Below are 13,029 nucleotides of genomic sequence, written 5' to 3'. Positions count from 1 at the left end.
AATGCCTTATCATCCCAATTCCTTTGTGGACACTGATAGGAAATCACGGTTCAAACTGGCCTGGCAGCACCCCCAACTAGTCATTGATTTCATCCATCCCGTCTTTTCCGGTCAGTGCCCACCATAGGAAGGAGACAAGGAACCAATTGACGAGAACAGGTTACACTGGCTGTTCTATTTATGACATGGCTAAAGCTATCAAATTGGTGCTGGTTTGATGATGTAACACTCCAGCCTGTTCTGTACTGACCTCTGCTGTGTGAAGGGTTTGTGACTATCCTCATTGGTGACTGTGTACACAACACAACTTAAAAGTTACTATTTATTTCTGAATTGCTGCTAATGTATATTTGGCTCATATATTTGAAAGGGAATTGAGGAATCCAATGTGTCTCTGAGTTTCTCTGCCTCTCAACACATAGGAAATTAATCTGAATGCCAAAAACAAGCATTGTTGTAAAAATTCAATACTAATAATACTAGTAGTGAAATGATTTTAACATTTATTCTTTGTGTTTTGATATAAATAATAATAAAGACATGTCAGAAATGACCTGTACATATGTAGGACTTGAAAGAGTTCCTTAGGGTGCTTTCATCCATCCATTGTTTTCAGAAAATAACCTGAATTTGCTCTAAGGTTTACAATATTGATTGATATATTTAGTTGATCAATAAACTGCTACGCCCATTTTCTTTTCATGATTTGATTAAACTTTGTGGGTTCAAATACAAATTCAATATACTCCATAACACAAGAAATGTCTCCTTCAAACCATCTGTGTATGATGAAATACTAAAAACTTATATAAATGATGACGTTTTGGACCGCTAATGCCATGCATCTGTAGGCTCGAGTCATGCAAGAATTTTGTGTGAAGAAATAGGGTCAATCATTACTCTTATCATTATTATGTGAACCATTCTGACAGCATGGCAAAAATGGATCCTAAATTTGGTTCTAGCTGATATATTTACTCATGCAAAAATTATGTAAAGACACCTCTTTTTTTTTATTCAAATAAAATTGAGTCATTATTCAAAAAAGACATGTGTTCTGTCACTATTCAAATAAAGTTTCACTCACGTACAATGAGATGTCAACATTATCTTATTAATGAAAACGGGGTGACGCTAATTTTGACAGACCGCTAGTCACCTGGTATTTATGAAACTACATGGCAACAGTGTAATTGCATACTTAATACCCACAAATGGGAATAGAATATGTCTCAAGTGTGGACATATATGAGCCTGAACATCACATCTGAAATGTACCTCTCCCAACATGTCTGCATCATGGGTCTTTTCTATTCTCAACTCAAAAACACACATACCGGTATGACACATCCTTACTGTTCAGTCACAGCCTATCAGAAGTCACCATCGAAAGTCACAGCATCTTTTATTCTGTAATGATTCTACTATGGCCCATTTTTTCATGTATAGAGCGTGCTTCTTTTGTGTTGTGCTGAGGAGGTAGCCGGCTGGTGGATGGACAGGGAGTCAAGAAGACCGGCGGGCAATCAGCTTGCGATGGTAAGGTGTGGGCCTCTCTCTGCTGCCAGCTGCAGCAGGCCCTGGATGGGCTCTGTTAGGCTATGGTCTGGAACCAGCTGGCTGGACTGCAGGGCCTTCCTGCCAAACTCCAGTGCCTGACCACACACACACACACACACACACACACACACACACACAGTAAAGCCATTGTACCCACTGCCTGTTGTGTATATAATATATGTATATTAATTTATGTATGTAATATGTATCACTGTAAAACTGGGCTTTGCCCCAACAGTCTATAAAAGCTTCCTTAGCACCATGCTCACTGATCTGAAAGGACAGTTGAAAATATATCCAGTCCTTTGATCTATCAGCGGCTATGAAGGAATGAAGACGAGGAAAGAAAAGTATTTGGAACTACCGAGACACTGCCTGGGACGTTTTACAAACCAGACAAAATAAATACAAATCTTCTGATGTTATTAATGCACCACGATGAAAGGTATTGAACTGAAATGATTCAGGCAATATCTAAAAATGTTTTGTTTATTGACAAATGTAAGCAATGGAAATTAAGTGCAGTCAGTATTTTGGATAGATTCAATAAAACCTGCCACAGTAAAGCTTATTCAGTATCTTCATCCATACCAATGCAGCCAGTTTACACACGTGCCTAATTCTGGAAGCATCCTACTGTAAAGGGAATCTAACTTTTTCCAGTTATTACGGACAATGGGGAAAATAGATATGTTTATACACCACTACTGAAATATGGTATTGAATGAAAAATGTGTCCTTGGTTTTCCTGCTTTTTTCATTGTTTGTCATGCCTAGTCAGACTATAGGTGAATTTCAGTCATCTCTAATGGTGGCTTCCTGTCCTCATATTTCTCCTTCAACCACACTGATCTGAAAGAGCAGAGCATTTAAAACCAAGTCTCCTCTCTTTGGCTTCTCCCACTTTCCTTTTCAGATCCGTGCAGATGAGGTATAGGTGACAAGCAACTGTCATTAACATGCACTGTAATGGCTAGCCAAGCTGAGCTTCATTCAACCCCCATTGAAGGTTGATCAATCATAGCCTGCTCCAGATCTCTACTGCATGTCCTTTAGCCAACTCCTCTTACTATCTTTGTTGTCATGTGACGAGAGCTGCTGCTCCTGATCCCTGCAACAACAGCGAGGGAGGGACTGGAGAGATCGAAGCAGACGTGGGAGACGTTCGGGGTTTGTGTGTTATTTACTCTCGCCAAGACATGGTGTCCTATTGAACTAAAGATCATAACTCAGGGTTTTTCCCAACTCAATCCTCAGGACCCCAAGTGGTGCACGTTTAGGTTTTTGCACTAGCATTACTCAGCGGATTCAAATAATCAACTCATCATCAAGCTTTGATCATTTGAATCAGCTGGCACTACTCAGCAGATTCAAATAATAAACTAATCATCAAGCTTTGATCATTTTAATCAGCTGGCACTACTCAGCTGATTCAAATAATAAACTAATCATCAAGCTTTGATCATTTGAATCAGCTGGGACTACTCAGCAGATTCAAATAATCAACCAAAACGTGCACTCCTTGGGGTCCCCAGGACCAAGTTTGGGAAACACTGCCATAATTATAAATACCTTATCCCCCCTGACTCCCTTTCTGATACATTAAACTCCTTGGGTAATTCATTGGTCAGTGGGATTGAGTGACCTTCACAATGTCAACTATTAAACTTCTGGCAAATCCTTCTCTCCATTTGCATGACCTTTCTCCTTTCTCATAGATATGCATACTAGCTACATCCCTGGATAACACTCCCAAAATCCCCCACTAAGCACTAGCATACTTGCGAGATCAGAGAGAAGTTGCCTGGCCAGAAGCCCGGGGAGGGCAGTTAGAGTATCAAGCCAGTCGCATCGAGTCCCACTAAATCCCCCCAGAGTGATAATCTTTAAAGCTTTACCAATTAGAAACTAATCCTGTCTCTAGACAGCGCTCCATGGGAAGCACATGGTGGAGGAAAATGTGTCAGGATGTCACCAGTAACCACCAGATCACTGGTCATCGTAACACCTCACCTTGTCTGGGGATCCTCCCAGAAACCACAGCATGGCCAGAGAGTGGGCCACTAGGGTGTTCTGGACCGTAGCCTGCTTGGGGCTATTCTCCTGAACCTTCAGCATGGCCCTTAGCATCTGGTCCGCTTCCGCCTGCTGAGCTTCATCTGCATGGAGATCAATATAAAACACACACACATTTATGCTAATGAATTCATTAGAGGTCAAAACTAAACCTAAACCGCACAGAACTATGGGCCTACAGATCAAAGGTAAGGGTCTCAACTTCATGAGTCTTCAGGGCAGAATTATTGACTGTGACCACTGAATACTAACTTAAATATAGGTTTCCTGCTTTTTCATTATCTGTCATGCCTAGCCAGACTATAGAAGAATCTAAATCATTTCCAATAGACTCTCACACAAATCATGTATGTAAATGCAAGATTTGGGGTGGTGGGGGGACTTTATATTTCACTGACAACAACCAAACTGTTAGGAATTCCAGTAGGCATAGCCTAAAACAGATCTTCCTGGTTCATTCCCATTGTTTAAGTGAAAGATGGACAATTTATGGCTGGGCAAGTTAAGCCTGCTATGTGGTTGTCCCATTAGGCAGGGGCTTTATGTGCATGGGAATCATTACAAATCACACAAACACACACACACATTTATGTTCATGGATTGGTTTTATATAACGTTTGTCACCAGGTTACAAAGTGCTTTACATTGTTTATGTGTTTGGGGTGGCCGTGACAGGGTGAACCTACTTCATCCACCACCAATGAGTAGATGTAACCAACAGTAGCACCCAACCTGGGGCGCGCATAATAGCCATCCTGTGCCAGAACACACATAATAGAGGAGATGAAGACACATCCCAGCAGAAACTGACCGGTGTGAGCTAACAGCAAGCTCATGCTCTGCAGTGGTGGCTCGCCTGAAAATCCTGGGGAATTGCATTGCCGCTAACAAGCTTAGCATCGTGACTAGGGCAGGGCAGCAGCAGAGAGGCGGTGTCGGATGCTGCAACAGCCAGAGATGTGTCATGAATGGTCTTAGTCAGCCCCCAGCACTGTCGATTTAAAGCTGGGGTTTAGCTCTAGGATAGCACGTCAGGGTAAGATGCTAAATTTAGCACCACTGACCTTATTTTCAGTGATCCACGAATGAAGCCAAATGCTGTTGGGCTGGTGGAGATGATGATGCCTACTGATGTCATCAAGCCACTTAGAGCTGGCAGTGGTGTTGTTTATTAAGTGTGTGATTGGCTGCAGCATGTGGCTGTTAGTGAGCCCACAGAATTAAATAGACCAATTTAATTTATCTCTGTGTGTCAACAATTTATTATCATCTACCATCAATCTGTTCACAATGGTTCTGGGTATTGACTTTGACTGAAGGAGCTGATGCTAATTCAACAGCGTCATAATCTTCATTTATTTTTTATTTACCTTAATTTAACTAGGCAAGTCAGTTAAGAACAAATGCTTATTTACAATGACGGCCTACCCCAGCCAAACCCTAAACCGGACGATGCTGGGCCAATTGTGTGCCGCCCTATGGGACTCTCAATCACGGCCGGTTGTGATACAGCCTGGAATCGAACAAGGGCCTGTAGTGACACCTCTAGCACTTAGATGCAGTGCTTTACACCGCTGCGCCACTCGGGAGCCATTATCTTATCAAGTTTCCATTTTAATTTAGTCTTGGTTTGAATGTTTTGTCAATACATAAACCTGTTGTAGATGCACTACACATATACGCACCGCCAAAGAATGTATACATATTTCTCAGCAGTCCTCGGTATCTATTTGATATGAAGCTGTACCCACCAAAAGAGTGCTCCAGCGTCATGGATCCTGGAGTATGTGTCTCCAAAAGTTTGGTGAGGTGAGAGTGCCATGTACTTGCTACCTGTAAAGTCAGACACAAAAAAGTAGTCAGGCAAACTAACACACCAAAACACTATGTTTTCATGGACGCATTTGCTGTTTTAATGCTACTAGACCAGTAATATAATCATGATAACACAGTATTTTATCTTCAGTTTTACTGTCAGGCACGTATTTAAATTTTACCTCAGTGTATAAGGAACTGGCAATATCCATCTTTTCTTGCTTGATAAAGACATTGGCCATCAGAAAGTAGCCACCACAAGTGACAATGTTATCCAAGCCATACTCCTCACTGGCATAGTACACCTGAAAACCAAAGAAACAGGTTCAGATCTGGAATATCTGGTAGTCAAAGTGCATTCATAATTCCTGAGATTCTCCACTGGTACTTATGTTTGGCATGGGGATAGCAACCTTCAGTGAACACGGAGCTAACATTTTGGACATGCAAAAGAGCATATGTATCAAGCGTCTCAGAGTAGGAGTGCTGATCTAGGATCAGGTTATCCAGCACTTCTACTCTGAGACGCTTTGTGAATACAGGCCCTGATTGGTTTAAAACAATACTGTAAAACTCCTTATAATCTGCACTGCGATCATTGTGTTTTCAGATTTTTAGGGTTGGGTATGTTACTTTCTAAATGTAATCCATTACAGTTACTAGTTACCTGTCCAAAATTGTAATCTGTAACATAACTTTTGGATTACACAAACTCAGTAATTCAATCTGTTTACTTTCAGTTACATTTGGATTACTTTCCCCTTAAAGGTCCAGTGCAGTCAAAAATGAGATATTCCTGTGTTTTATATATACTTCCACACAATGAGTTTGAAATAATACTGTGAAATTGTGAAAATTATGATAATGTCCTTTTGTTGTAAAAGCTATTTAAAAAGGCTACCTGAAATGTCAGCCTGTTTTGATGCGATGGATTTCTGGCCTGCCTGGTGAATTAGTTAATAGACCAATAATAAAGACTGCCAATAACGGCTAGCTTTCAGTTTTCCCGTCTCCACTCAGGCCACTCCCAGACCGTCCTAGCAAAATATATATATATTTTTTAACCTTTTTAACTGATAACAATTACAGTAAGGTACTTAATTGTTACCCATAAAGTAGTTGATATTGAGAAAAAAATGGCTGCATTGGATCTTTAAAAGTGCAGGTTCTGTTTTTCGACATTAACTTTGTTCTGGAGGGAGCTCTGCACAGTGGTTACTAGCTGGCACAGCCACAAAGTCAGAAAATCAGATTTTAAACTGAACCCTAACCTTACCCCTAACCTTAACCACACTGCTAACCCTAATGCCTAACCTAACCTTAAATTAAGACTAAAAAGCAAATGTTGGTTTTCATACATTTTTACATAGCCAATTTTGGTTTTGCCGCTGGCCCATCTAAGAGAAATCGCTAAGTTCTGCCAGCAGTGTAATTCACATCAATGTACGATGTAGATATCAATAATAACTGATATCAGTATCGCCCATAGGCTACACCCCTGCTGTCGTCCTTACCTCCAAACATTTATTTAAAACGGAATAATATTTGGATGCAGACAGCAGTTGCACCATTGGAAGACATACATGGACTGTAGCCTATAAATGTCTATTCCTGCTCTTTTCCCGCAATCCATCAAACACACTTGGTGTGTCATCATAGTGGTCTCTGACTTGTGGTTTAAGTTTGTTCACTCAGGTGGAACAAACTTAAACTTGTGCCTTTTTTCAATGCTGATTTGAGTGTCATTGATAAAACAGAAAGGTGTCAAGTAATCATCTAGTTTTTCAAAAGTATCTATAATCTGACTACAATATTTTTGCTGGTAATGTAACGGATTTCAGTTAGTTTTTTTTGTAATATGTTACATGTAATCTGTTACTCTCTAACCCTGAAATTAGTAAATATGAAGTAGACCCACTAAATCCCATCTTTTCACCAAAGAAACCAAAGAGAGGAAGCCACTTTACACAATTGAAATGCCCCCCCTATAGTTTGACTGCCATAGTAAATCTGTGGTTTTGAAGCCCTGGTAGATTTGATCACTGATAAGCTTTGACACTCACGTCGTTGGCAAAGTGCAATAGCGCTCCCTCCAGGTTTTCTGTGGCGGTGTAGAGGCGGCCCAGGTTGCGGTGCAGCTGGTGGCGGACGGTCTGGCTACACTCGGGTGTCTTCATCACCGTCCACTCGGCCTGAGACAGGTACCCCTCTGCCTGGGACAGACTGCCCAGACCTGGGGGGAGGGGAGCAGAGGAATGGGTCATTCGCAACACAACAACAGTCTACAGTTCAGTGGCATTGGTCACTCTACAGGTCAGAGTAGCAGGGTCAAGGGTCACATCCAGGTCAAAACTAAACTTAAACAGCACAGAACTATGGGCCTACAGATCAGAGGTAAGGGTCTCAACATCTAAATCATGAATCTACAGGGCAGGACTATTGACTGTGAACGCTGAACACTAGCTTTAGATCCATGTGCGTATCTCTGACTTTAGCAGAAATGGGAGATTTGAGAGGGAATTCAAATCAAATCAAATTCTATTGTCACATACACGTGTTTAGCAGATATTATTGCGGGTGTTATTGCGAGTGCAGCGAAATGAAATAGCACGGTTCCCAAGTAAGATTCGGCCCGAAAGGAATGGATCAGTGTTTCCACAAAGAGTTCGACACAGATCAGCAATGATTTGAGTTCAACAAGTTCTCTAAAATCTAATGTATCCACTACTACCCTTGCATGAATATTGTAAATACAATAGTATCTCATAGCTGCATTTGAATCGATTTGGTCTCTGCCTTTCTGTGGTTCTTTGGTAAAACTGCCAGCTCATGGGGAGTTTCCTCCATCTTGTGACTCACCCACGTTTGCCTCCGCCAGCAGGAGGTATGCAGGGACCAGCTGGACAGCACTGGGGCCGTAGACATCCATAGCACAGCGCAGGGAGAGCTGGGCGGCAGGCAGTGACTCCTGATACTTCCCCTCGAACAGCTTCTTCTGAGCCACAGCCCTGGAGATCTCAATCAGCTCCTCCTAAACAGGGGTTACACCAGGCAAAGACATGACAGTTACAGTACAGGGCATGCTTTTCCGTAGGTTGTTTCCACACAAAATCAAAGTTATTGGACATTTCTACAGACGTAATTTGTGATTGAGGGATACAGATTTCTAAAATGTTGTATAGGCTCTTAATTAACAAATGGCATGAAATCCTCTTGTCCTCAAATTACACTTTAGCTATGCAAATGTCTGACAAAACATTCATTTGGGGTTCAGCTATCTCTATTCAGGTTCATATTCATTAGACAACAAACAGTAGAAAAGGACTGAAAGAGCCTCCCTAACTGGACTTGTCCATAAGAATCGACGGTTTTTGTTTCCCTTAAAAACAAAACAAAAACATTTCACTTTGGTGTGCCCTAATGAATGAGACCCTGGTGAGTGTCTGATCCTCACTTGTCTGTGCAGTATCTGGGCGCGGTGGTTGTCTCTGTCCGCCTGCAGGCTGTGGAAGGGCATTGCGGTGCGGATGGGGATGAGCAGCTGGCAGATCTTCTCATGGATTCCTACCCAGTCAGCCTGCTGGTGTTCCGTGTCACTGACAAAAAATAAAAAAGAGACATGGGCTGCATTCCAATCTCCAAAATGGGCTCCCTTCCCTTTGTCCTAGCTGACCCTGCTGTGCGAATCACACAGGACTGGATGTGAGCAATGTGGTTTCTCACAGTACTTACTTTCACCAAATGGCATTTCTTGTTTTCCGGAACTTTGTTTTGAAGACATTATACCTGTACCTGTATGCATTGGCATGTCGTGTGTAGATCTGTCTACAGAAACATTTTAAGCGACACTAGACGAGATGAGACATCAGTCTGCCTGCATAAGTCACATTGCCTTCTCTAACAGTTTAATAAGAAGGCATAGGCCTAAGCTATGATTTGAATCCATGTGCAACATCTTTCAATTCCCCTAAAGGTATCCTAAATTGTATGCCATTAAATAACAGGTTTATAATTTCATGCATCTTGCCATTTTCCCAATGCGTTGGAACTGTCTGAGTTTCCTCATGTTTTCTTTCTGCGGTGCTTGAACATTCCAATGTGTTTTTACTGGTCTGGAGTTTCAGTCACGTCATGGCAATAACACAGCATATGGGCTGGCTCACAAGGGCTGAAATGTGCATGCACTTACTATGCACTCACACAAGAGTCAAGGGGATCCTAAGGACACAGACCTGTACTTTCTTATTCATTGAAGGTCCCTAACACTGAGTCTGTAGACCATAATGTATGGTGTGTTTGGCTAGTTGGGATTGTAGCTGTTGCTCCGCAGCATGGCAGTGTTTATGCAGACCCTTGGCACGGAGACATGTATTAAATCGGGACGTAGGCAGACAGCTGGCCCCAGAAGTAGGCTAGTTTTTCTCTTGTTTTGGAGAATACTTGCAGGATGAGAGAAATGCATTTTAAAAGAAGAGATGCAGCAGGGGGAATAGAGCCAGGGATATAACACACTTTTAAGCTCCCTCACAGGGAATGGATTTAGTGTCTCATCCCTTAAAGCTTAGGCCTAGTGGAAGGCTGTCACCAAGCACTAGGCCATATTATGTACAGTGCTTTCAGAAAGTATTCATACCCCCTTGACTTATTGCACATTTTGTTGTGTTACAGCCTGAATAAAAAAAATGTATACAAAACAAGTGTCTCACGCATCTACACACAATACCCCATAATGACAAAGAGAAAACATGTTTTTAGAAATGTATGTTCGCAGTTATATAAGTATTCACACCCCTGAGTCAATACATGTTAGAATAACATTTGGCAGCAATTACAGCTGTCTTTCTGGGTATGTTTTTAAGAGCTTTGCACACCTGGATTGTACAGTCAAATTGATACTTGATCATTTCTACATAACCATTTTCAAGTCTTGCCACAGATTGTGAAGTAGATTTAAGTCTAAACCTAACCCGGTCACTGGGGATTTAATTTGATTTATTTAACCCTTATTTTACCAGGTAAGTTGCTTAGAACAAATTCTAATTTTCAGCAACAACCTGGGGAGTAGTTACAGGGGAGAGGAATGAGCTAATTGGAACCTGGGGATGATTAGGTGGCCATGATAGTATGAGTACAAGATTGGGAATTTAGCCAAGACACTGGGGTTAACACCACTACTCTTACAATATATTCCATGGGGTCACAAGTGACCACAGAGAGTCAGGAGACCCAGGTCACAGCTGTCCCAAACACAGAGCTTTGTATTCAAGACAAACTTAATTTCTTTGCCACATTTTTTAAAGTTTTACTTTAGTGCCTTATTGCAAACAGGATACATGTTTTGGAATATGTTTTATTGTGTACAGGCTTCCTTATTTTCCCTCTGTCAATTAGGTTAGTGTTGTGGAGTAACTACAAGGTTGTTGATCCATCCTCAGTTTTCTCCTATCACAGACACTCTGTAACTATTTTAAATTCACCATTGGTCTCATGGTGAAATCCCTGAGCAGTTTCCTACCTCTCTGCCAACTGAGTTAGGAAGAACACCTGTATCTTTGTAATGACTGGGTGTATTGATACGCCTTCCAAAGACTAATTAATAACTTCACCATGCTCAAAGGGATATTCAATGTCTGTTTTTTTTAAATATATATATATATATTTTTACCTATCTACCAATAGGTGCCCTTCTTTGGGAGGCATTGGAAAACCTCCCTGGTCTTTGTAATTCACTGCTCGACTGAGGGTCCTTACAGTATGTGTGGGGTACAGAGATGAGGTAGAGGTCATTCAAAAATTATGTTAAACACTATTTTTGCACAGAGTGAGTCCATGCAACTTATTACGTGACTTGTTAAGCACATTTTTACTCCTGTCATAACAAAGGGGTTTCATCCTTATTGACTCAAGACATTTCAGCTTTTCATTTTATATTAATTTGTAAAAAAAAAAAAAAAACTGAAGACATAATACCACTTTGACATTATGGGATATTGTGTGTACCAACGTGAACCCCCCCCAAAAAAATCGCAATTTAATTAATTTTCAATTCAGGCTGCAACACAATTTCTTGGGGAAAAAGTCAAGGGGTGTGAATACTTTCTGAAGGCATTGTATTAGTAAGAAGCTTAGCTCTCCCAAAAGTGACAAATTCAGCAAATACAGCAAACCAAGTGGTGAGGCTCCTGTTTGGATGAAGAACGAATTAAGGATTGTGCTTTTAAAATGTAGCATATAAAACTAGAAATTCAGTAGGACTTGCTATTACATAAGCGTGCACTCTTTCAGAGACCACGTGATAGGGTTTAGGCATAATTCACTTGACATTATTCTCTTAAAAATATGCTTCAGAAGAGCTAACTTGCTTTCCAACTGTTTCCAGTACCACATTTTGACTGAGGCAAACACAAGTCTGCTTTTAGTGTTCTCTGACAATCTAGTAATACTTTTGTAGCTAGCTAAACACTGCCACCTAGTATTGAAACTGGTCAATGTATTTTTCATAAAACTTACAAATCAGAAGCTTTTAACTACTGCAACTTACTAGCAAGTTGTTGTTCTTGTTGTGTAGCTAACTACTGGAGTCCACGAGTTACACAACAAAAAAAGCGGAGCCATATTTAAACAATGGCAATAATTATGTATGGTAATTTAAGTACTATCTTTGCTAGCTAGCTATGTCAACTACTAACGTTACTTCATAAACTTACCAGTAGAAAGTTACTCGACATTTGGTGCATTGCAGGTACGCAAGGTTTTGACAAAGCTCACAAAGCTTTTTCGCTCCTCTTGGGTTTGCAAGTGGATTTATCGCTGACGTCAGTACCGAAACATGAGATTTACTCCTCGTTATTGAGCTCATGATAAACGAAATAAAAGTTTACCCTGTCTGCTATTGTTCGGTGAGAAGAACATGTTTTACAATTTGTTTCCTGAACGCTTCAGGTTGCTATGGAGACGAACTTTGACGGTATTACTTGTTTAAAGAAGAGAATAGCACAGAAACACAGGCATCCAACAAATACAAACAGATCCGCGTATTTAAACGTTTGTTCTGTATGAACATATTTAACTATTGATCAGAGAGATAAATAATACATTTTATGACACATTTTCCTGAAAAAAAATGTGCTTGCTTCAGCTGTCCAAAAGTATTTTTGTGATAGTGGAATAAAGTTTACACTCAGAACGTGAAAATACTTGGATTATAAGGTTTTATTTTGTATCATTTAAGACACTGATGATTATGACAAATCTGAACATTTGTATTTAATTCTTATACTGGAACTTTTTTATACACTGAGTGTACAAAACATTAAGGACACCTGCTCTTTCCATGACATAGACAGACCAGGTGAATCCAGGTGAATACTATGATCCCTTATTGATGTCACTTGTTAAATCCACTTCAATCAGTTTAGATGAAGGGGAGGAGACAGGTTAATGAAGGATTTTTAAGCCTTGAGACATGTATTGTGTATGTGTGCCATTCAGAGGGTGAATGGACAAGACAAAATATTTAAGTGCCTTTGAACAGAGTGGTAGTAGGTGCCATGTCAACTAAGTCACACATAGCAGTCA

At 40.6% G+C, this 13,029-nt stretch overlaps 1 protein-coding gene across 1 annotated transcript; it reads right to left on the bottom strand.

Moving 5' to 3' along the window:
- Positions 1–492: 492 nt before the first annotated feature.
- On the bottom strand, positions 493–12,355 carry zmynd12 (zinc finger, MYND-type containing 12). Its single transcript, XM_064923105.1, has 8 exons — positions 12,159–12,355; positions 8,906–9,047; positions 8,311–8,482; positions 7,515–7,684; positions 5,634–5,756; positions 5,388–5,469; positions 3,574–3,719; positions 493–1,655 (listed from the first exon to the last, which is right to left on the bottom strand). The coding sequence occupies exons 1-8, from the start codon at positions 12,308–12,310 to the stop codon at positions 1,527–1,529; spliced, it is 1,116 nt and encodes a 371-aa protein (XP_064779177.1). The 5' UTR covers positions 12,311–12,355; the 3' UTR covers positions 493–1,526.
- Positions 12,356–13,029: the final 674 nt, after the last annotated feature.

The sequence above is a fragment of the Oncorhynchus masou genome, chromosome 18, assembly GCF_036934945.1.
Source record: "Oncorhynchus masou masou isolate Uvic2021 chromosome 18, UVic_Omas_1.1, whole genome shotgun sequence".
Lineage (NCBI taxonomy): Eukaryota > Metazoa > Chordata > Actinopteri > Salmoniformes > Salmonidae > Oncorhynchus > Oncorhynchus masou.
This window is presented reverse-complemented; position numbering and strand designations above follow the sequence as displayed.

What these genes read in the sequence shown, in the direction of transcription:
- zmynd12 (XM_064923105.1), bottom strand. Translation starts at nt 12,310, where the DNA reads ATGAGCTCAATAACGAGGAGTAAATCTCATGTTTCGGTACTGACGTCA. An exon ending in GCTGGCGGAGGCAAACGTGG is followed by an intron (nt 7,685 to 8,310) that starts GTGAGTCACAAG and finishes CCCTCCCCCCAG; the next exon opens with GTCTGGGCAGTCTGTCCCAG. An exon ending in GACGCTGGAGCACTCTTTTG is followed by an intron (nt 3,720 to 5,387) that starts GTGGGTACAGCT and finishes ATCTCCATGCAG; the next exon opens with ATGAAGCTCAGCAGGCGGAA.